The following is a 25,312-nucleotide window of genomic DNA, read 5'->3' as shown; positions in this document are numbered from 1 at the left end:
ACAGTGGGGGTATTTTTCTTTCTTCGTTTCGTTTTCTCCTTCCTTCACTCAAAAAACTAGGGTTGTTTCTCCTTCCGTTTCCGTCTTCGTATTTTTGCGATTGATCTGCTTCTTGTGGCGTTGTGGGGAAAACAAGGGAAAAATATCACATAATTATACATCTATATAACAACGCAGCTCAGGTTTTTCGAAAAACTATCTATGCGTCACTCTTTTCAAAGAGTGACACATACCTATAGTTTATATATATTAGTTAAAGAAGCAAGTCATACAACAGATAAATAAAATAAGCCTACAAATCTTTTCGATTTTTTTTTTCTTGCGGTAGCTAATTTGTTTTTAGTTGTTAGAATGTTCTTCTTGTTCTTGCATACACTGTTTTTTATTCATCGATTCAACAAAATAATGCCCACGGCCGTCAAAATGATCCCCTCTGTGGTTTGACTGATGAAGCATAAACTATTTTTTGCTTACAGATATGGAGAGATACTATAAAATAAAGCGAAAATTTGATGAAATCCGTGATTCGCAAAAACAAAATGTGAGTTCTCCTTTTTTTAGACGGAGTCGTGTGGAACTCAATTTGATTGAAATTCCCGCGGATCCAGGGCTACGTCCTTCGATTATGGATTGCAATCCAAATGATCCCCTCTGTTGTTTGACTGATGAAGCATACCCTATTTTTTGTTTACAGATACGGCGAGATACTATAAAATAAAGCAAAAGATTGACGAAATCCGTGATTCTCAAAAAACAAAATGTGAGCTCTCCTCTTTCCAAACGGAGTTGTGTGGTACTCAATTTGACTGAAATTCTCGCGGATCCAGGGCTACGTCCTTCGATTATGGATTGCAATCCAAATGATCCCCTATGTTGTTTGACTGATGAAGCATCACTACAACAAAATACACAATTCCCGACTAAAATTTGCCGACTAAACACTGTTTAGTCGGCAAATATAAGCCATTCACAGACTAAATAATTTTTAGTCGGTAAAATATAAAACAATTGCCGACTAAATTATTTTGGTCGGCCAAAACATATATTTTGCCGACTAAATCTCAATTTAGTCGTGAAATATCATTTTTTCGAATTTAATAAAATAGAAAATTAATTCCGACTAAACAAAATTAGTCAGTAATTTTATATTTTGCCGACTAAAGCTCAATTTAGTCGGCAAATATCATTTTTTCGAATTTTAATAAAATAAAAAATTAATTCCGACTAAACAAAATTAGTCAGTAATTTTATATTTTGCCGACTAAAGCTCAATTTAGTCGGTAATTAGCATTTTTCGAATTAATAAAATAGATAATTAATTCCGACTAAACAGATTTAGTCGGTAATTTTATTTGTTGCCGACTAAAGCTCAATTTAGTCGTCAAATATCATTTTTTCGAATTTTAATAAAATAAAAAATTAATTCCGACTAAACAAATTTAGTCAGTAATTTACGTTTTTGCCGACTAAAGCTCAATTTAGTCATTAAATATCATTTTTCGAATTTAATAAAATAAAAAATTTATTCGGACTAAACAAATTTAGTTGTGAAATATCATTTTTTCGAATTTAATAAAATAGAAAATGAATTCTGACTAAACAAATTTAGTTTGTAATTTTCTTTTTTGCCGACAAAAGTTCAATTTAGTCATGAAATATCATTTTTTTGAATTTAATAAAATGGAAAACGAAATTACATTTTCCGACCAAATATATTTAAGTAGGGTAATATCATTTAATCCGAATTAAAAAATCAAATACATTTCCCAACTAATAGATTTAGTCATGGAATATCAACTTTTCCCCCTTTTTAAAAATGTCAAAAGAAATGAAATATTTGTTCCAACGACATTGATCACGATGCAACCTTGTCGATCACTACTGCTCATTTTTTTTTCCTTCTTAATTATAAGATTGTCGTAAAATTTTGGCTTGATCGGGCCAAGGAAGCCTGTTTATTGGCACATAAATTCTTAAATGTAAAGAATTTTGTTGTCCGATTAAGTGCCTATCCATATGCAGTTAAACTTCATTCTTGGTATGAATGTTCAAATTCGTATTACGTCAAAGATAGATGATTTCGATTGTGAAAAAATATCTCAAGTGGGCCTCGGTTAGTTCACTATTACACTTAAACGTCTCCAAATGCATTAAATGTCTTTTGATAATGTGGTCGCCAAAACCAAATGATCTCCGATTTTAGTGACAATGCTATAACAAGTAAGACATGAAATCCTAACGGTTCAGATCGATCATTATAAAAAATGACTCAACAGTTACCTTAACTATATATATGTTTGATGTATTTGATAGTTAACTAATTCTTATGTTGTACTTGTTATTATAGTAGCCACAAGATCGCGAGACAATCTTGACGATCAAGATTGTTGATTTTCTTGCACTTGTTGAATTATTCATTCCAGTAAATTTGCGGCTCAATCAAGTTTAGAATATGCCTTTATCGAGACGTGAATTCATTAGAAAAATGGTATTTTTTGTTCGATCAATTGTCTAACGGAAACAAATCATCTGTAATATTAGTAAGAATGATCTAACTGATAATATTAGAGAAGATAAATGGTTCAGATCGAGCAAAAAAAATCTCAAGTGGGGCTTGGGTGATGTGTTATAAGACTTTAATATATATTTTTAGACGCAGCAAGGTATTCCGACTCAAAGAATTATTCCCTACTAAATATTTAGTCGGCCAAGACAAAAAAATCACCGACTAATTAATTTTTGGTCGGTAATGATACAATTTTTGCGCCAATCTGAATTTTTTGCGCCAATCTGAAATTTTTGCGGAAAAAAAATGGCGGGATTTAGGTAATTTCCGACTAAATATTTAGTCGGCAAATATTTTATAATATGAAACGGCGCCGTTACATGTTATCGAAACCCATCCAGTTATACCCTTCCCTCATCTCCTTCACGCATCGACAATCAGTCGATTCCACTCTCAATCGAACCTCTGACCCTTGCTCCAACCGTGGTCTCTCAATCACTCTCTCCAGGCGCGGTCTCCACCGTTCAGCACCGCCGCCGCTGCCACACCCTCGACGAAAATCCCTCACTCCTCCGACTGTGGTCTCAGATCCTCCTGATCCTCTCAATCAAACCCCCCGACGAAAACCCCTCTCCTTCGACTTTGCATCTCCAGCCGCGGTCGAGCCGCTGTGTCTCTCTGTCGCTCGCTCCTGCTAGGTACTCACTCACTCTCTCTCTCTCTCTCTCTACCCCCGGCTCCAATCTGGGATTTCAGTGCTCCAAATGAACAAATCGACTTGGGTTTTTAGTGCTCAAACGAAAAAATCAATTGGGTTTACTCGGTTTTCCAATTTGGCGGCTGGGACTCAACCGTAGCTTTCATATAGTTGTTGGCGTGAATGAATATTGCAGGAGAATGGGCGCATAATCTGGAGTTCTCTCTCTCTCTCTCTCTCTCTCTCTCTCTCTCCAACGCCCAACGTATATAGCTCGCTGTCTCTGTCTCCCCAACGCCGTCCTCGTTATAGCCGTGTTCTCTCCTCGAACTACATCAGAAATCAGAGCCCAGTCTTCGTTATTCAAGGCTGAGGTCGCTCTGCTTTTCCTCAACAGGTACAATCCAAGCTCAGTCTTTGTTTTGCATGTGTTAAATATATTGATTATCTACTGATTTGGTTGATTTCTCTCATAATCTGGGTTTTGCATGTGACTGTTATATGGTGAAAAATGTACCACATTGAACCCCCAAATTTACTGTCACATTAATTACTGATTTGGTTTATTGCTCTCTTAATCTTGGTTTGCCCTATTGCCGAACTATTGGTCAAAGATGTATGTTAGAGTTTTGTTAAGCATCGATAGTGTGAAATTTCTTGAAAAAAATGTGTTTCAATACCGTTTGACCCAAAAGTGGCCGAATAACATACTGTTTGAAAGCATTTTCAAACTTTACGAATAAGTATCGCTATGCTACAAGTGCAACCAAAGTTGTAATACAGGGAGATTATATGCAAATGAAATAAGTTGTAATCCAGGGAGATTATTTGGAGGCTCGATGCGGTGGGGATCCCTTTTACAGTAATTGGGCCTACAAATTATTTGTCCACTGGAGATTGATTCCAGTTTTGGTGTCGACCATAGGCTGAATACCATTCGATGTTTAGAGTTGTATGGGGTGGGTTGTCAAATGGTATTAGGAAGGGTAAGCCAAACTTGTTCAGAAGGAGAGTTTTGTGCCTGCTGATGGTTGAAGATGCCTCAGTAACATACTACTTGAGAGTGTCTTTCTCTAAGTGTGCGTTCTAGACTTCATTAGGTTGCTCCAAAATGGGAGCAGGGGGCTATGAGTGTGAGTTTCTTGAATGACTTAGTGTGGGTTGGGTTCCTTAGTACTTGATACTCCTACCCAAGTCCCAGGGCCTCAAAGCTTCAGTACTGGAATTTTTCGTCCAAAAAATTTTGGCTTTGTCCAACAGCAATTTTATATGAGAAATGCAGACAAAATAACCAACCAATTTTATTCAATATTGTTTCATGTTCCATAATTATGAGACGTTGTCTGATCCACATACCTTGTACCATATCAAACTTTCATTAAATGGAATGGCACTGCCCTGAATCCATACTGAACTATTCGCAAGACTTACGTTACCAAGTCCAATGTACTCTCCTTCAAGTCCCACCTAAAAAGAAGTAAAAAGGACACCGATCACACAATATCTCGTGTTGAGATAAAGAAAAAACTCGAAAAAGAAATCTTCCTATAGTGAGCACAATACACACTTAAAGCAAGACGAATCCCATGAACTTTCTCGTAACAAGGCAGCAGAACCACAAACACATCCTCCCCTCCCAACCAATTTTTCTTTGTCTTTTTTTTTTTTTTGGTTATCTTTCTTTCCTTTTTGGGGGCTTACTCAGGTTTTTTTTGTTTTTCTTTTGTGCGTGTGGGCATGGGCCCTATGTCCTATGATGAGGTGGAATCGTTGTAATACTAATGAAATTATTGGTTAGGTCCTATGGATAATCGATTCTTTGGGGGACAAGAAATCCTTTTCCTAAGAATATTGCATGGACTTAGCAAGAAAGAAAAGAAAAGAAGATTACACGGATGTATGTAGTACCAATAAATGTGGAGTTTTATTTTCTCTCTTGCCAACTGCTTTAGAGTCTCCATTCGTACTATTGATGATGTGATGAAGTGTGGCTATAGACTTTCTAGTTGGTGCTGCTTGTCCTTGCTTTAGACTATGATCTGATGAAGGGTGGCTATAAACTTTCTAGTTGGTGCTGCTGTCCGTAGAGCAGGAGATAGTTTTTTTTTTTGGGCTAAGCAAAAGGGAGCTATTAATCATAGACTCATAGTAATGGATACAATGATTAAAAGGATTGAGGGCACGACGGTACTTACCGAAGTTTTTTTTGTATTGTTTTTACCGTACCTCATACTTTTTCCAATAAATACCTAACATCAATCAATAAGAAATCATCATATTGAAATTCTGCAATATCAAATTTATACTAGCAAATTATCCATGGCTACAGCACTATCCATTTTAACTATTCGTATCCATATGGAATTGACAGTATCAACTCTGTAGCTTTCCATCAGCTTTAGATACTTAATCTACAAGCGTTCCTGAATCACAAATACCTGCTATAGTCATAGTTCTAACATCAGACAAGTTCACTTTAACTAAATCAATTACTATCATGGATTGCCAAACAGAATGATGAAAGCCATGTATTGCCTAGATTCAATCAAATTCCATAGACCAGAACCTATAATAAGACATATAATGCAGCAGTGACTTGTAAAGAAATATAGTGTAACTGATCCCTGAGCTGGTCAAGCAGGGTGCTACCAATCAATCCAGGCCAAATAATACCCATTGCTGCCAAAATGCTACAGTTTGGGATGACTGCAACCTGAGGAAGACATAGAAATCTCATCAGATAAGACATTCAACAAGATTATATCTATGCCCTCAAATTCAACATAAAAAAGGGAGACAAAACGTGTGAGATTATGGGCTTTTGGATAGCAGGAAATGATATGCTTACAGACTTTGCCTAACAAAGTGATAAGCTAATAACAAACTTGGCCTAAGGATATAAAATACCGATGTGATGGCAGTGACGGCACCATCCACCAATTCTCTCGGTAAAGGTCTAGCTTCTACCTTACCCACTCTAACTGTAATGTTTTGTAGGACATTCAAGGCATAGCAAAAAAAATCCACAACCTCAATCTTGTCCCGTTAACTAGATGTCTAGTGATGGAACCCGTGAACAAAATATCATCATCAAGGAATTTAAGTGCAAGGACTATTTACATAACTCTCACCTTTGGCTGGAAGATCTTCGGATTGGGATGACTTTTCTATAGTGTCGTAAATAGGTCCTAAAACAGAAGCGGAGTGGTAGCTGTTTGTCCTTCCCATATAGTGGGGAAACTTTTCCGCCTTCAATTCATCTGGAATTACCACCTGTTTCGGAAGGAAAAGAGAGGGTTTAGGGAAAGAACTGCGGACATCAAGAACACAATTAAACAATCCTTTTGAAGGGTAATTTTGTGTAGTATTGTTAATCATAACCCAACTCACTCCAATGCACAACCCCTCCCATGTCCTTGCACAAACTGACCAATGTTGGAGTCAACCACAAAAAGGGAATAGAAATTACAGCCGTTAACTAGACACATGGGTATACATAACTAAGGATGTATATATTTATGTACTTTAGCCATATTACAAGGAAAGTGCTCGTGTTCAAAAAAAAAAAAAAAACTCCTCCACAGAAAGCTCATTTGGCTTTTTACTAGGAACGCTTGGTGTTGAATAGATACGTCTCCAAGGTTTTCTCACTTTGAAACTATCCAACAGCTGAATAATGCAACCAAAACGCCGAATAGTTAACACAGTTGTATTTTCCAATTTCAGAGGAAACTCAACAAAGGATGTATTTTCCAATTTCGCAAATTATAGAAAATTGGTGAGGAAATTGTTTTGCGGCACTTAAAAGTGCCTCATTAACTACTTGACGAGGCAGTTTTGTAAAAATGCCTTTTAAAAAGTGCCCAAAATTCCCTAGCTGAATTTTTAAAAAATTGTCGATTACAAAAACGTCGTAGTTTTATATCTCCAAGCAAGTGTCCTATTAAATCTAGCTTTTCGAGGCACTTTAAACTGCCTTATCAAATTACCATAAAAAAAATAAATATGTTAAATTTGGAATCAATGCTGACTGCCGCAAAAGGGGAATCAAATGAGGCATTTTAGAAGATGGTGCCGCATTAATAACTTGATAAGGCATTTTTGAAAAAATGCCATTTCAAAAGTGCCCCTAAATCCCCATTTTGTTGTAGTGTCACAACACATTTCAGCATGCTAACAAATAATTATGGGAAGATATGTAATGAGCGATACTTTATTTCCCCCTCACCTTAGGAGGCGAAAATAAAGAATGAAATTATACTGAAGGTCATGTTGAGAAAGATTCTGCTGCTGCGTGTTTCTGAACGTGCACATGGATCTCAACTTATAAGTGGATCTGCACTTCTTATCTTGTTAGGTTATCATTGTGGTTGAGTAATATTTTCGATTAGCCAGTAAAATATGTTAGCTTGTAAGTTTTTGTTCACTTTGTTGTGTTTGATTAATTTTTGTTCTTGACTTTCTGGTACTTCTGATGACATGGGCATCATACTGATTTTTCTTTATTCTAAGGCACACCTTTATTGACCCCCAACCATGTGAGATTCTGGATATTGCTTTAGCCATTATGCCAGTTGTTGGCATAATATTTTCTGAAACTTGAGTCCTGGTACATGGCTGTTTTTTTGGCATTTCAAGTGTTGTACCTTGCTATTTTTTGTGTTCCTTAAGTTTTTTGTTTGGTTGAGTCAAAATGTGCTGCCTGTTGAACATTTTTCATTGTCATGTTTCTTATTGTGTTCATTCGAGCTCTTTGTATCACAGTTGCCATTAATGACCTGCTGCCATTTGCTTTGGATTCGTTATAGTGAGTTTAGCTCTGTTATTGTCTTTTGCTTCCAGAATTTCTATTCCATATAACATTTTTTGGTCATAGTCTCATAGGCAGTGCAAATGTTTTTGCTGCAAGAATAGAAAGACCTGATACTTGAGGATAACCCCACTACTATGATGTCGTGATGGTTTTTTTTTTGCGAATTAAAATCCAATCATTTGAATATCGTCAAGGAAATGGACAAAAAAAAGAAGAAGCTAACAATAAAGGCGGGTTTATTAGTGCATGTTAGTTTTGTTGTACGTTTATTTGTTCCACTTTTAAAGTTCAAAAAGGGCCGAAAAACGTGACAATTCTAACTTCAAAAAAAAAAAAAAACTGATATACCACTATTCTCTTAAATGGTTTACTGCTCTGATTGCATGGAAGGGAAAAAACATTTGTTCTGAACATGTGGATAGTAACAGTTGTTATTGGAAGTGAATGAATAACAATTGTTCTTTTGACGGTGTTCTTATGCTTCATTATTTATTCCTTTCTATTTTGTGCATATACTTAGGCCATATGTAGTGTTGTAAAAAAAACATAGCAATGTTGTGTAACCTTTAATTAATTTTGTAGGTTATAAGTAATGGACAAGAGTTGGATGGTGATAAGAAGAAATAGGTTGGCAAGTAGAGAGTATATACTAGGGGTGGAATCTTTCCTACAATTTGCGATGGCGAATTTAGGACCACAGCCTGAGATTCGGTGTCCATGTAATGATTGTCTAAATGGCAGAAAACATAGCTTTGTAGTTGTTAAGATCCATTTGATACGGAAAGGATTTGACTCTTCTTACAAGACTTGGGTGCACCATGGGGAATTTGTTCCCGCACCTCAAGCATATGATGATGACCATCATCACCCCAATGAAGGTATTGGGGATGAAACTGGAGGGGAGGTCCCTAAGGATGGCAACCCATTGCAAAATATGTTGGAACAGGTCTTTGTTGGTGGCCTTTTGGATGACGATAGCGATGAATTGCCTGCTAATCTTGGGAGGGGTGATGTTCGGAGTTTCAATAAGTTGTTCAATGCTGCTCAACGTAAAATTTATCCTGGATGTGAAAAGACTGTGCTAGCATTCATTGTTGAGTTGCTTCATGTTAAAGTCTACAAGAAGATGCCGAATGACACGTTCCATATTATGATGAATATTATTAAAGGGATGCGATCTGACTATGATGAGGCTATTCCTTGGAACACTTATGAAGCGAAGAAATTCTTAAGGGATTTGGGTTTGGGATATGTGCCTATTCATGCATGCATAAATGACTGCGCACTCTTTTGGAAGGAGAATGCAAATATGGAAAATTGCCCAAAGTGTAATGAGCCTAGGTACAAGGTGAACGATGGTACAGGTAAAAAGATCCCCCGCAAGATATTGCGGTACTTACCATTGACTCCTAGACTACAAAGGCTATATTGTTGTGAGAAAATAGCTCCTGATATGAGATGGCATAAAGACAAACGTGTAGATGATGACGAATTGCGTCATCCGGCTGATGCTCAGGAATGGAAGAACTTCGATGAGCGATTTCCCGATTTTGCTGCTGAACCACGAAATGTGAGGCTTGGGATGGCTACTGATGGTTTCAATCCCTTTGGACACATGAGTCAATCATATAGTATGTGGCCGGTAATCATGGTGCCTTACAATCTCCCCCCGTGGAAGTGCATGAAAGAACCCTTTTGCTTCATGTCACTGCTTATTCCTGGTCCATCATCCATTGGAAAAGATATTGATGTTTACTTGCGTCCGTTAGTTGATGAGTTGAAAGAGTTGTGGAAGAATGGTGTACAAACTTATGATGCCTCTACTGGAAAAACATTTACGATGCGTGCATGTGTGTTTTGGACCATCCACGATTTTCCTGCATATGGGATGATGTCTGGGTGGTCTACGAAGGGTTATTTGGCTTGTCCCATTTGCAATTGTGATTTCTCATCAGTTAAGTTGAGGAGTAAGATTGGATATTTGGGTGCGCGCCGCTGGCTACCTGAGAACCACATTTGGCGAAGAAATTTGAGGATAGGACCAGACCTGTGGAGTTGTCGGGCCAAGAAATATTAGAACAAATTAACTCAAGGACATACGAGCCGTTTGGGAAACATCCAAGTAACAGCAAGAAAAGAAAAAGAGATGAGTTTGAGAAAAATTTGAATTGGGGAAAGAAAAGCATTTTGTTTGAGCTCCCTTACTTTGAGTTTCTCAATCTTCGATGGAATCTCGATGTCATGCACATAGGGAAGAACATATGTGAAAATTTGTTGGGGACATTTTTGGGCATAGATGGAAAGAACAAGGATACGGAAAAGGCACGCAAGGATTTGGAGGATCAGGAATTACGCAAGGAGTTGCACCTAAAGTAGCGTGCAAATGGGTCATTTGAAAAGCCCCCGGCCATGTACACATTATCAGCGAAAGAGAGAGAAGGCTTTTGCAATTTCTTGAAATCGATCAAGTACCCAGATGGATATGCTGCAAACATCTCTAAATGTGTGAACACTCGTGGTGGCAAGCTATCGGGGCTCAAAAGTCATGATTGTCATGTCCTTTTGCAAAGGCTTCTCCCGATTGGTATGCGTGGCTATTTGAACAAGGAAATTGGAACCGCGTTATTTGAGTTCAGTAGCTTCTACCAACAGTTGTGCTCAAAAACAGTGAGGAAGAGCGATTTGGATAAACTTCAGGAGAACATTATACTTGTGCTTTGCAAGTTTGAAAAGATTTTCCCTCCCGCTTTCTTTGACGTAATGGTACACTTGGCTATTCACCTGCCTCGCGAGCTTAAACTAGGAGGGCCAGTGCATTATCGATGGATGTACCCCATTGAAAGGTATGTATACCTATTGTACTAATTGTGTCATTTAGCTATAATCATTGAACCATAACCTAATACTGTGGTATTTTGTATAGACTACTTGGAGTTTTGAAAAAATTAGTTGGCAATAAAGCTCATCCTGAAGGTTCAATTGTGGAGGCTTACGTTTGTAAAGAATGTATGTTCTATGTATCTCGATGGAATTGAGACAGTGTTTAATCGCCAAGAACGGAATGACGATGGTGGTGAGCACGATGTGGGGTTAAGGGCTTTCACTCAGCAAATCCGTCCCTTTAGTATAATCCGGAGAGCACCTGATGTACCTGTTGACCAACGTGACATGGCTCATTGGTTTATCTTGAACAATAGCCCTGAAGTAGAACCATATCTAGAGTACGTATTTACAACAATTTTTTTTCTATATTTGGTTGTGGTTTTATCATCATTCATAATTCTCTATGTTAATTAGGATACACAAGAATTTGTTGGGAAATGGCAATACACTTGACATTGCGAAGAGACAACGTAAAGAGTTTCCTCAGTGGTTCAAACGGCATGTAAGACATACAAAATTGAATTTTCTCATTTGTCGCATTAAGCTATGTTTATTTAAAGTAGCATAATAGTAATTTTTAATGTAGGTGAATGAATTGCGGAATCAAGGGTCTCCAGAAGCAACTAATGAGTTATGGTCATTGGCCAACGGACCCGGGCCAATAATAAACACATATTCAGGGTGCATTTCTAATGGCGTCCGTTTCCTTACTATTGAACGGGACAACCGTCATACAACTCAGAATAGTGGGGTGGTAGTGGAAGGGGAGCATGAAGGCCAAACAATAAACTTTTACGGTTTCTTAACCAAAGTATGGGAAATGGCCTATTTATTCGGTCATCGAGTTGTTTTGTTCCAGTGTGAATGGTACAATTCTGGTTGTAGTAGATTTTTTCGGGTTGATGCACATTGCTCAAGTATTGATGTAAGAAGTCGATGGTATAAGGATGACCCATTCGTTTTTCCAAGTCAAGTCCAACAAGTTTTCTACATTGCAGATACCAAGTTGGGTGAGCATTGGAAAGTAGTAGAACGAATTCACCGTCGAGGAATCTGGAATGTCCCAGAGACGGAAAGTTTTGAAACCAGCGGGTCTCCCAATGAAGTTTTCCAGCAGGAAATAACTACTGAGGTTCCAACAATTGTCGTTGAAGATCCTCCCATCGTATCCTCTTTGCGGAGAAATGATATTGAACCTGCAATTACTAGTGAGGAAGAAGATCATAGCGATGAGTATGAAGAAAACTTAATGGCTGATCTAGACGATGAAGAAGAGGAAGAAAATCATAGTGATTCTGATGATGATTTTGACATAGAAGCTTAATGTACCAAGAAATTTGGTGGTCCCTACTTGTACCTAAGATTAACTGCTGAAATTAGTTTTAGCTACTTTGCTGTTGTATGTGGCCCATTGATTTGTCCACTTCAATTGATTTTGTTCATTTCCTAGCCTTGGGGGATGTCCCTTGGAAGATCAGATGTAGGTTTGTGTTGGTGGCTACTATCTTTTGTGGTTAGCTAGTCACGCTGTGTTCAAGTAGAGAATTCTAGTGCTGAATTCAAGTAGTGTTTGCTTCTAAATCTGTTTCTGTTGGTGGTGGCCAGTTGTGATTCTATGCTAACAGGTTGAGCTGCATGTGGTGCTATTGATGGATTGAAATGCAATTGTGTATGCATCTTATACTTGGTTCTTGAAGAATCTGGATTTAGATTCCACTAGTGCAGCTCCTACTATGAAGCTACTTGTGATGGTTTTGATATTGATGGTGTTATGCTTTACTTGTCAATTGGTAGTGCTGGATTTTAATGATGCTTGTAGCAGCTTTAACTGCTACCCAATTAGCTAGAGCTATCCAAAAAAAAAAAATTGTATTTTGTTTTCTGATCTAGAGTTATCTACATCTATGCTTACATATGGGTGACAAAGGTTCAGTGTAATTGACTTCTTGAGCAATATGGTTATTGATTGTTTATCATATGCTACATACCTCATAATTTGCACATTGTTTGTCTTACATATCTCTCATTATAATTCACTTCTTTGATATGCTTGTATGTAAATGGAGTGTTTCAAAATTTGACAGATTGCATCATGCCTCCTGGATCAAAAAAGAGCAGTGCATCCTCCAACTCGACTAGCACAATGCGTAACACTGCAGCAGTACGAGTTGAAACAGAAGCTCCAACACCCGCTTCAGAGATTCTGACATCTACTCCTTTGACTGTTGCATCTCCTTCTACCCATGCTAGTGCTTCAGGTTAATGCACCTGTATCTCTCTCTCTCTCTCCCCCTCCCTCCCTTTCTATATGTATCTCACTACATGCCTTTTGTATGAGTTGAATCTGTCATGTCATGTATTTGAGGAATTTGAATCATTAACGTGCCGATCATGCAAAGATCACAAGCACTAATGACCAGACCTGTGGATAAGACCATTAAACAACAATGATGTCACATTCTCAGTTAAATCTGCACACTCTAAATGGGAGAATCACTTGACCATATCTTTATCCTATGCATTGTGGCTAGGAGAGTATGGGAAGCTATTTTTTTATGGTGGCACGTCCATTGGCTTCTAACATGTAGTTTTGATTGTAACAAAATCATAACGTTTCTGACGTAAGAGTCTCTTCAAAACTTGAGTTGAGTCCATTATAGTTCAGCGTTAGAAGTAAGCATGAGGATTTGTGGACACTTTCAATCATACAAGGTTCTAGAATCAGTTCTTGCCACAATCAGACTCTCTGACTCATCTGCAGAACGCAGAGCAGCTCTACGATAGAAAAAAGTATGTAATATGCTGAATGTTTGAAACTTGCTGACATAATTGTGAAGTAAAAACCGCATTGGTCATGGTTCATCTGGAAAGACATTTGGCTTCTTTACCAAAAAAAAGTGCAGAACTATGAGAACCCTGCTCATTTTTGGGGGGAAATTGACCATGCTAGTTATATATTCATCATTCTTTTACTTTTTATTCGTTCTTCTGATGTTAACAATAGTTAAGACAGGCAACAAATGTTTTTCTTATATCAAATTGGAAGTGTCAATTGATGGATCTCCATGCTGTTTTGTCTGCACTCTGCATGTTGGTCTTCGCATCCACTACATTGGAGCTGTTCAGAAACATACATACGGTCCAAAGTTTTGTTGCATATTACACAAAGTTCTCAACCTTTTGCAATGCTTGGCTTAGTATTGGATCCCATATGTGTACTTGTACATTCTTACTTCTACTAGTACACATGGTTCTGTCCAAGTTATGCTTCATGTCTAGCTAGTTGCATTGTGGAGCTAATGCTACTAGTACACATGGTTCTGTCCAGGTTATGCTACAAGCTAATGCTAACTTGTTGGAGTTGTTATTCTGCTTCTGCTACTGCTACTGCTTCTGCTAGTTGCACTATGGTTCGCTTCTACTGTTTTCAAGTGTATTATTGATGGGCATTTGTCTGCTTTTGGTCAGCACATTTGTGTAGTTCCAGTAGTGTTAGTTATGGTTAGCATATTCATTTGATCTTAACCATTGTGGACACTTTCATTTCTGAACTGGACTGTTTGTATCTCCTTGTAATTAGCAGTTTCTATTCTGTTTTGTCTGTATCTCCTTGTCTGCAAAATCTGTCCAGCTTTCGTATTTTGTTGCTTTGAATCCTGTTTTGGATGTTGCAGTTCTGTCCGTTACTTCCATATCACTCTTGTAATGCTTTTGTAATGCTTAGGAGTCCAATCACTTTTCTTTCTGCTGCTACTGTCCGGTTCAGTTGCTGCCAATCACTCTCTTTTGCATGTGTTTCACTCCCAAACATGTGGTGTTTGTTATGGCCCAATCCGTCCATTTTTCTTTTAGCTCTTGGCTTAGATCCTTGTAGCCACTTGGCTTATTTACTGTTAGTTTACAGGTGCACCTTCAGCAAAGCGGCGGTGTGTGCGAGGGCCAACACGTGGAAAAAGAATTAGAAGAATAATTGCTGAGAATAAAGGGGAGAGGATCTCAGCTTATGTGACGCCAGAAATGAGAGCGTTTTGTGGAATAAATGCAAACAAGGTGGCAAGTGAACTAGGGACACAAATTAGGTGGATATGTCCTATTCAGGGATTTTACGCCTCGTGGAATGATGTTAGTGATGACTTGAAACGTGCTGTCCTACAAGCAGTCCGGGTAAGAATGTCAAATTTGAATGGTTACCAGCATAACACCCTCATAATATAAAGACTGCAGATTGCATTCTGTTAGTGAATTCTTTCATATATGTTTGTAGGACAAATTTAAAGTCACCGAAAATGGCGTTGAGGGCACCGAGTTAGTTGAGCAAATTTTTCAAGAAAAGGCAAATCTAATATACAAAGATTGGAAATGGAGAATGAACAATTTCTATACAAAGACATTGGAAGCTGGATTAGACGCATATCATCATCCATTTCAAGAGATGCCCATAGATGACTGGAAGTACTTGATCGATCATGTATTCAAGGATCCAAAACGAGAGGTTAATTGAATACTTATTGGAGTTACATTTCCAACTTTAACTTAATATCTAACAAATGATTTTTTTAGGCCCGCAAAATAGCTGGCAAATTAAATAGGGAGGCTGTACCGTATGGTCATACTACGGGCTCTCGATCCTTTGCTGCCGTGATGACTATTGCGGTGAGACATTTTGCTCATAGTGCTGTACTTACTTTTGTTCGTAGTGCTGCTATTGATGATATATGGTTGTGCTTATTCTGTTATGATTTCTGTCGATGCTATTTGTTGGATTGTTAATATGCTATGGTTATTTGAATATGCTAGGCTGATCAAGAAAAGCAAAGAATTGCCAATGAGGGAAATGATGATGCTGGAAACGGTAATGAGTCAAACAGTAATGAGGGTAGTGTGGGAACAAAGAAGCTCGATTTATGTGATTTGTTCGAGGCATCACATAGATTGAGAGATACAAATGAATGGATCAATTCATCATGCCAAGAGAAACATGTATGCATTTAATGTTCAATCCTTTACTTTTGTTGTCTGCTTTTTAATTAGTCCATTCCTTATGTCTTTGTTGTTTGTTTTCTTTTTTCCGAAATGATAGGAGATGATGGTGGGAATACGTGATGAGGCAGCTCTATCTGGCACTCCATTATCAGCCGAAGAACTTTCAATAAAGTGCCTTGGGGAGTCGAAGACAAAGAACTACATTAGAGGATTAGGGAATGGGCCAAAGCCATCTACCTATCTTTCCAAATCCAACTCACAGTCAGCAGCACGCCAGGACCAGCTGCAAAAACTTCAACATGAGTTGGATTTAATTCGTGAAGAGCAAAGAAGAAAGAGGGAAGAGGAGAAGACGCGGAGGGAAGAGGAGAAGACGCAAAGGGAGGAGGAACAAAGACAACACGAGGAGGAACAAAGACGACGTGAGGAAAAGTATGAGGAGGAGAAAAGACGGTGGGAGGAGACACAAAGGCGACAAGATGAGGAGCGGTCTATACTTCTAAAAGAGATGGAGGTATTCAAAAGCTTTATGACCCAAATGCAGAATGGTGGACGAGGCAACATGGGAGCAGGGTGATGGTGGCTCAAATTTATGGTACGTAGTTTGAGAATATCACTTTTAGAATTTACTTTGATGCTAAGTAGGAAATTTGGAATTGCAATTTTTTTTTAATTCTTTTGAGGTTGAATAATCAATGGTTTTATGACTGGGAAGCTACGAGTTCCAAGTACCCATGTGTTGCATTTACTTTGTGTGTTTGGATAGTCGTGAAGTAGTCTGTCAACTAGTGTATAAAGTTTGTGGCATGCTTAGACTCCAAATCTATTGCCAGTGAAGACATCCCGATCTGGACATTTTAAGGGTAGTTATTGTGGGTACATTGATAGCTGGAGCCTAAAATCCTAAAATCTATTTTCACTTGACGTAGATGTTTTGTGTCCTGCCCAAAGATCAGGTTTTGTTTTTTTTTTTTTTTTTTTGCAGCCATGATGCTTTAAGATACATTAGAGTATTGGTTAGAAGTTGGTATCAAACCTGCACCAGTATGTGTAAGCTATAGAGTTGAACCATTGCCAACCAAGTGAAAAAATTACTCTGGCAGTCCATAACTTGTTGCCTTTCTGCGTAACTTATTCCTACATGCATGCATTATTTACATCCGTCATTTCAAGGCTGTTAGGCTGTTGTTGGTGTTGGGCAACTTGATATAAGTTGGCGGTAGCCGCTAACGCTTTCGGAACAATTGGTGATTGAACATGGTATCATAGATTTGGTTCTGAGAGATGTTTGGTTCAAAAATCTGTCCACGTGTTTGCCGTGCATTCTTATTCTCTGGGTGCATTGTGCTTTTTTGTGTGTATGGATGTTTTCAACTCCATGTTCACCACTGGGTTGCTCAAAACCCATGAGGTAGGGATTTCTCCTCTCTCTTTACATGGCTATGTGTTGACTTGAGTATTGGTTTTGATATTCAAAGTCATTCGATCCATAAAATTCGTGGTCCTTGTAGTAGCTCTTATAAGCCATGTGTTTGAGCATGTTCTTCCAAGGTTTTGGTGATCTTCTAGCAAGGGGCTTGTACCTTGTCTCTGTTTTCTGCAGAATTCTTGTTTTGCACGAATTTTTAAGAGCATCAATTGACCTTCAAATGATCTGATTTTTGGACTGATTATGCCTTTTGTTATCTACTATGAGCGTGATTTTTTATGAACATGGTTTATTTGGAGGAAGTAGGTCAAACCCAACAAGTTTTGGACCCCTGTTTTTCCTTCTTCCAAGCTGTCAACTTTGAGACAGTCTCATTTCTTCCACATGTCCTATTTTTTAGTGATTCTTTCACACAAAGCAAGAAAAAGAAGTTAACTTTTAAACCCAACTGGTCTCATCTATTTTGATGAAGTTTTGAGTGAGTTATGGTTACTTTTCGGGGACTGGTCCGTTCAAGACCAGCACTGAGGTTTCTTTCAAAAACTCAAGAAGTAGACCTTCATTTACAAATCCGAGAGTACCATTGCGTCCCTAACGAAATTTTGCTTAACAGGGGTGAATGAGAGGTTTGTAAAGTGCTTGTTCTATTTTATTCGAATTTTTGAACGAAGGGACAGCTTGCTGAGTTCTTGGCAGATTGAACGTAGGAAGCACCCTAGACTGACCGGAGCCTCATGACGGCTTGTTGGACTTGTTCTCTAGAATAAGATGGCGTGTAGATGCAAATGTGATATGTGGGTCATGTTTGAGTAAATGAAAATGTGATTCGCTGTTCGTTATTACATGCCTATAATGTGCTTACATCCCTATAAGGGGACACGAAGAAGGGTACGATAGATGTTAACTTGAGAATTGATAGATAGGTTTGAATGTATGTTTGAGTGTCTTGATGTTGTGTTGTTATTTTTCAACGTGTCATTTCTTGCATTATGTTTCTCCTCCTCATGAGTAGGGTATATATTTCGATGATAAGTTGGTTAGTCAAATGGGACAGAAAGAGAAAATAGTTGTTAGAGAACCGAGAATGTACCAACACGTACTCTCACCCACGCACACGCATGTACACACACCCTTTACTTAAGCTACAGCTTACCATTACCAATATAAGTTTTGTTATTTTATTATCATTCCACCAGCTGTGTGAAAGAGAATTCTATGTTGTCGAAAATAAAGATAGCGTTGTATGCTCTACCTTTAGTCAAACATTATTTCTTTTATCTTAATGATTTACTAGGAAGATATATTTTGACTGTTATAGTGATGATACATTGGTGAAAAGCTAGGTTAGAATCCACGAGTTGGAATCATAAAGGAGATTTATGAAAAGAGATTCAATAGATAATAACCTGAGGTTTGAAGGAGTGACGTGGGTGTGTGTGTGTGAGTTCCCCGAAGATTTGTTAGTATGACTAATAGTTTGGCATTAGGGCATATTTGTTACTTGATAAACGATATTCTGATGAAGGGTTGAATTGGCTTTTGTAAGTCAGACTTATAAAGGAAATCGGACAATTGTGATTCAATAAAGGAAAGACTGAAAAAAAAAAATGGTATAAGTGCATTAGTTCTTGAGTAACTAAGTTATAATGATGATGTACAACTTTATTTTCTCTAATGTCATTACCCATATTTTGAGTTCTGTCTTCAGCCATATGCATGTAGAACTTGCTAGAGATTTTGGGCAATTTGAGCTCAACCCGTCCTTTCCAGTACTGGGAAACTTGCTATAATGACTTGGTTTTTGACAGTTTTGAACCAGAGTTTGACCTTGGTTTGTGACTTGAAAAATAGATGCAATTTGAGTACTTTGTTTTTTGCCCCATGTGTGAGTCTATATAGAGCACAAAATGGAGGAAAACCCATCTGGCTTGGCGCCAGATGTGTTGGGAAGGTGGAATTTCAGCTCTGCCATAGTGCAGTTTTTTGTTGGGTTTGCCATCCAAAATATTGGATGGCGTTAGGTTATGGACCAAGTAGGGTGGGATATGGATAGTTCGAGGACGAAATAGGTCATTTTGATAGTTCAAGGATGAAGTAGAAAAATGAGTGATAGTTTGAGGGATGTTTTCATAGAAAACTTTAAATACTAATGATAGATTGTTTTTTTTTTGGTTTTTTTTCAGGGACGGCGTTTTAATGGAGTATCGTGCAGGATGTTGGTTATTGATTATGAAGATTGACGTTGGATTTTGGTTGTGGACGTGCTTGGGTTTTTTTGGGTTATCCGTTTGTTGAAGTTGAGTGTTCACGAGGTTTGGATATATTTTGTTACTGAGCTTGGATTTTTTTTTTTTCCCCTACGGTGAACGTGTTATTTTGCACTTTAGGAATTTGGATACAAGTTGTTTTTTAACTATTTGGTGGACACCTTTATTTATAAAAGTTTGTATTTATTTCTTGGAATTTTTATTTAGTATTAATTGCATTAGATTGGCAATTTTCTGCTTTTAATGATTGTTGGTTGAAATTTATAGGGAATAATAATATGGAAAAAATTTGTAAAAAATTTTGGAATGATGAATTGGTATGGAACATTTTCCGACTAAAGTTTAGTCGCTAATAGGTTACAAATTAGTTGATTTGAAAAGACATTTATCCACTAAAATTTAGTCGGTGATAATTAAAACCATTCCCCGACTAAATAATTAGTTGGCAAATAGGTAATATATTCCCCGACTAAACAATTGGTCGGCAACTTCGTAGCACATCTCCCGACTAAATAATTAATCGGCCAATAGTAAACCATTCCCCGACTAAACAATTAGTCGGCCAATAGTAAACCATTCCCCGACTAAATTATTAGTCGGCCAAAAGGTTATATATCCCCTGACTAAACAATTAGTCGGCCATGTTTAGTTCATTCGCCGACTAACACGTTAGTCGGCAAATAGTCCGATCTTTGCCGACTAAATCCAAGTGCCGACTAAGTATTTAGTCGGGAGATGTTAGTCGGTAAATGAAAATACTTTAGCCGACTAAAACATTTTTTAGTCGGCAATTTCCTTTGCCGACCTTCTTCCACCGACTAATGTGCCGACCAAAATTTTTAGTCGGAAAATAGTTTTGCCGACTAAAATTTATGCAATTGCCGACTAAACCTTTAGTCGGGAATGGTGTTTTTTCTTGTAGTGCATACACTATTTTTTGTTTACAAATATAGAGAGATACTATAAAATAAAGCAAAAGATTAATGAAATCCGTGATTCACAAAAAACAAAATGTGAGTTCTCTTTCCAAACGGAGTCGTGTGGAACTCAATTTGACAAAAATTCTCGCGGATCCAGGGCTGCCAGCTATGTCCTTCAACTATGAATTGCAATCCAAATGATCGAGACCATTTAGATCCGTAGGGCATATCTACAGAAATGCCACTGGGTGATGTTTCTGTGGTTTCCAAACGAAGTCGTGTGGGACTCAATTCGACAGAAATTCCCGCGAATTCAGGGCTACATCCTTCGATTATGGATTGCAATCAAAATGATTGAGACCAAATCCGTAGGGCATATCTACGGAAATGCCACCGGATGGTTTTTCCGTAGTACCCCAGAGGTCCTCATTCCTAGCTACACCACTAGGAAGGGCCCCAAGCACCCCTAGCACTCCTGTGTTTTCCTCAGGGGAACAATTTCACTACCAACAAGAGAAGTAGAATAGCATGCCTACCCGTTTTTACAAGGGAAAATTAGCCATAAGGGCGGCAAAATAGTTTTCATTTAAGGAAAGGATGTACACCAGCAAAATAGGTTTTAGTGGAGGTCCTTCAACTTTTTGAGTTTTTTGGCCATAAGGCCAAAACATGTTTAGGCACTTTCATAGGGTTTAAGGGTGCACTTTCTTATTGTATGTTTTAGTGGTTTAGGCACTTTCATATGGTACCCTAGGATTTTAAGCACTTAGTACCCTAAGGTTATAGACACATTTATCCTTATGTTTGATTGCAAAAAGTACCTGTCTTTGAGCTTAAAAAAATATAAATATGAGAGATTTTTGGCTAAGTCTCCCATGTTACAATGTTCTTTATTTGGTAAGAATTGTTACATGTTTGCCTATCTCAGCAGTATCAAGTGTTTCTTCAATTTTGCATTCAAGCTCTCACGACCTTGGGTACTTCTAATTCCCGCACTAAATGACCAGTACTTCATGAGCACATGCGCCCACTTCTTCTAAACTTTCCAAGTTTGTGTCATCCAAAAGTTGTTCTCCAAGTTATACTTACAAATCAATGAATCCCACGCTTACTTTCGTTCTTATAATCATAAATTCATGCTTTTGATCATGAAATTGAAAAATCCTAGCTTGCCTAGGTTTAAAGATTTGCTATGATTCGAACTTTTTCAATAATCAACTCACAATATCACTACAACATATTACACCATTCCCGACTAACGTTTTAGTCGCCAAATGTCCACTTTTTAGTCGCCAAAGGGTTTTCCCGACTAAATAATTTAGTCGGCAAATGACAATCGGCAAATATAATTGCCGACTAAATAAGGTTTAGTCGGCTAATATATGGTTTTAGCGACTAAATGGGCGACTAAAAAAACTTGGTCGGGGATTCGATTTTAGTCGGCCAAAGTTAACTTTTGCCGACTAAATACTTAATCAGCAATAATAATTGCATTGTGGCGTGAAATATCAATACAAAAAAATCAAGGGAGCAAAGTGGAAAAATTACATTTCCATTTCTGAACTGTATTTGCCTTTACCCAATTCATTATTAGGAGGAATATGGCGCTTCCAAGTCATCACACGCGCAACTAATCACTCTACCACTGCTATACTTTGTTTACTTTTCAGTAATTAAAATATTTATACTATTTGGTTTCGTCTGTTTTACCTTTATTTTTTAAACTTACTTTATTTTTTTCTTTGATAAGCTTTTAAGTTTACTTTTTTTTTTATCTTTTCTTTGAATTTACTTTCTTAAAAAAAAAAAAAAAAAAACTCGTTACTGCAGTTCATAATCTTTTTTTAGAACTTACACACTAAAAGAGAATATTTCGATCACACATTCACGAACAGAACCTATTTCTCCAATGCACGAATTAGAACATTATCACCCAAGCCTCACTTTGAGGTCTTTTTTCCCCGGTTAGAACCATCTTATCTTTGTTTTTATTAAATATGATTTAAAAGATAATTCTTACCGAGATTATAGTTGATTGCTTTTTATTAGACAATTGATTGCATGACAATACTATTTATTCTAATGAGTTCATGTCTCGATAAAGGGGTTTTTTTTTTCCTATAAAGGGGTTTTCTAAACCTAATCGAGCCGCAAATTTACGAGAATGAATTATTCACCGAGTGTAGCAAAATGAACAGTCTTGATCGTAATATTTTTCTCGTGTTCGTGTGGCTTTTGTAACAATGAGTGCAACATAAGACTTAGTTGACTATCATCAAGTAAACAAAAAAAAACATAGATTGTAAATATAACTGCCGAGTAATTTTTTGTAATACTCGATCTGAACCGTTATGATTTCATGTCTTACCAATTATAGCATCGTCACCAAAATCGAAGACCATTCGATATCAGCGACCACATAATCAAAAACATATTTAATGCGTTCGGAGACGTTTAAGTGTTATAGTGCACTAACCGAGCCCCGCCTGAGGCCTTATTTGGCAATCCAAATCATCTATCTTTGACGTAATACACATTAAATCATTCGTACCAAGACTGAAGTTAACCCTATTTGGATAGACACTTGATCGGACAACAAAATTCTTTTTAATTAACAATTTGCGTGCCGATAAACAGCTTTCCTTAACCCAATCGAGCAAAAAATTTATGGAAATCTTATGATTAAGAAGGAAAAAAATTGAGCGGTTTCGATCGGGAAGGTTTCATAGTGTGATCGATGTCGTCGGAACAAATATTGATTTTCTTGAAATTTTGTTTAAAAGAGAGGAAAAATTGATATTCCCCAACCAAATGTAATTTTAGTCAGCAAATATTACTATTCCCTACTAAATTAATCTACTAAATTATTTAGTCGGGAAATGTTTTTCATTCATTCATTTTTTCAATTTAGGAAAAAATTGATATTCTCCGACTAAATCTATTTTAGTCGGCAAATATTAATATTCCCTACTAAATTATTTAGTCGGAAAATGTTTTTCATTCATTAATTTTTCAAATTTAGGAAAAAATTGATATTCTCCTACTAAATCTATTTTAGTCGGCAAATATTACTATTCCCTACTAAATGGTTTAGTCGGGAAATGTTTTTTCATTTATTGGTGTTTAAATTAGGGGGGGAAATTGATATTTGCCGACCAAATTTATTTACTAGTCGGCAAACATATTATTTCCCGACTAAAACTAATTTTAGTCGGTAATTGGTCAATAATTGGCGACTAAATTTAGTTTAGTCGGCAATTTTGTAATTTCTTTTAGATACATCCACCCAATCAAACACTGGAAAGCAATAAACAGAGAGAGTGCTCGGCCTATGGAGCTTACAATCTCTCCCTTTGGCTCTTTCATGACTGCAAACCCCTAACTTAACCAAGAGCCTGCACCACATAATATTTCTCCACCTTTTTGTCACCGAAGAACGAAGGAAATCATAAGAGCATCCACAGTGGACTAATCAAAATTAGATAATCAAAAGTTGTCAAATCACCTTTTGATTATTCATTTAAGGGGTTGTTAAGTTTAGCAATGTAGATATCCACAGTGACATAATCAAACATTGAATAATTAAAACTTGTCACATCACATTTTCAACCTGTAAGAATCTAAAAATTGTCACCATATAAAACATTTTTCTTGAAATAGTTTTCAAACTAATAAAAACATGTTATTAGAAATAGAAAATAACTTTTTGTAAACTTTTATTTTGAAAAACACTTTTCCAAAAAAGTTTTAAAAAAAACAGTTTTTGAAAAAAATACAGTTTTTTTTTAAATAACAGTTTTTGAAAAAATAAAAAAGACAGTTTTTGAAAAACGGTTTAACTATTTTTGTAAAGAAAAGAAAAGAACTTTAAAAATATTTTTCTTAGAAACATTGTTGAGAGAGAGAGAGAGAGAGAGAGAGAGAGAGAGTTTCTGCTATTGGCAAAAAAGTTGCTAGTTTTGATTTTTCAAAGGCCAAAATTTGATGAATTGCTAAGAGATTATTAAGTTTGGTTATGCCACTGTGAACATTTTTTTGAAAGAACAATATTACTAACTTTAACAACATTATAGTTTTGGTTATTCCACTGTGGATACTCTAAGAAACCATATTAGCAGAGAAATGCAACCAGTTGCTAACCATCAATGATAAGTTCAATAAGTGCAGCAAACCAATAAGTGCTGCACTAGGCATAAATTAATGGCCATAAGCCCAACTAACCTTAGCAAAAATACAGGAAAATGAACCATATGAGCAATTTACTATTAGTTTACTCCCTCCATCCCAAATTCTTTGTTCGGTCCGCAAAACGGAGTGTTAAAAATAATGCAATTTTTTCTTTTGAAGAAAAAATTCAAACTTTTTCACAAATTACAAATACTCATTGATATCTAGTAAGTTGTTGAAAAACTTTTGATTTTTTCTTGCAAAAATTTATTATTTTTAACACTCCGTTTTGCGGACCGAACAAAAAATTTGGGACAGAGGGAGTATTTTTTTAAAAGAAACATCACCTTTTAAGCAACATACTAATCATACCCGCAAACGTAGTAGACGGTTAAGGGAATCAATGAACAAACACACAAACTATTATGCATAGTCACATGCTATGATCCTATCAGACGAGTATGAAGAGAATTGATGGAGCATAGGTCATGACAAAGTAACAAAAGTGTGCGCGTGAGTCGCGACAAAATATATTAAGCTCGACCGAACAACTTAAATTTGGTTTCTCATGAATGCACAGAAGGTCTTAAAAACTCCCCCTCTCAAGAGGTCAAACCAAGCATTTTTGGAGAGTCAATAAATCAAAA

The 25,312-nt window shown here is 37.0% G+C and overlaps 2 protein-coding genes across 2 annotated transcripts; both read left to right on the top strand.

The window, feature by feature from the left end:
- The first annotated feature begins 8,841 nt into the window (after nt 1-8,841).
- Nucleotides 8,842-19,660, top strand: LOC131317780 (uncharacterized). The gene is made up of 8 exons (XM_058347409.1): nt 8,842-9,374; nt 12,984-13,157; nt 14,804-15,063; nt 15,164-15,391; nt 15,460-15,552; nt 15,697-15,879; nt 15,980-16,477; nt 19,495-19,660. The coding sequence occupies exons 1-7, from the start codon at nt 8,951-8,953 to the stop codon at nt 16,457-16,459; spliced, it is 1,842 nt and encodes a 613-aa protein (XP_058203392.1). The 5' UTR covers nt 8,842-8,950; the 3' UTR covers nt 16,460-16,477; nt 19,495-19,660.
- LOC131317781 (uncharacterized) lies at nt 11,288-12,527 on the top strand. The gene is made up of 2 exons (XM_058347410.1): nt 11,288-11,401; nt 11,486-12,527. The coding sequence occupies exons 1-2, from the start codon at nt 11,303-11,305 to the stop codon at nt 12,221-12,223; spliced, it is 837 nt and encodes a 278-aa protein (XP_058203393.1). The 5' UTR covers nt 11,288-11,302; the 3' UTR covers nt 12,224-12,527.
- Nucleotides 19,661-25,312: the final 5,652 nt, after the last annotated feature.

This window comes from Rhododendron vialii, chromosome 2a (genome assembly GCF_030253575.1).
Source record: "Rhododendron vialii isolate Sample 1 chromosome 2a, ASM3025357v1".
In the NCBI taxonomy this organism is placed as follows: Eukaryota; Viridiplantae; Streptophyta; class Magnoliopsida; order Ericales; family Ericaceae; genus Rhododendron; species Rhododendron vialii.
Note: the sequence above shows the minus strand (reverse complement) of the source record. Positions and strands in the feature narration are given on the sequence as shown.

What these genes read in the sequence shown, in the direction of transcription:
- LOC131317780 (XM_058347409.1), top strand. Translation starts at nt 8,951, where the DNA reads ATGTTGGAACAGGTCTTTGTTGGTGGCCTTTTGGATGACGATAGCGAT. An exon ending in TAGGTACAAGGTGAACGATG is followed by an intron (nt 9,375 to 12,983) that starts GTACAGGTAAAA and finishes AAAATTTGACAG; the next exon opens with ATTGCATCATGCCTCCTGGA. An exon ending in CATCATGCCAAGAGAAACAT is followed by an intron (nt 15,880 to 15,979) that starts GTATGCATTTAA and finishes CCGAAATGATAG; the next exon opens with GAGATGATGGTGGGAATACG.
- LOC131317781 (XM_058347410.1), top strand. Translation starts at nt 11,303, where the DNA reads ATGTTAATTAGGATACACAAGAATTTGTTGGGAAATGGCAATACACTT. An exon ending in CTCAGTGGTTCAAACGGCAT is followed by an intron (nt 11,402 to 11,485) that starts GTAAGACATACA and finishes TTTTTAATGTAG; the next exon opens with GTGAATGAATTGCGGAATCA.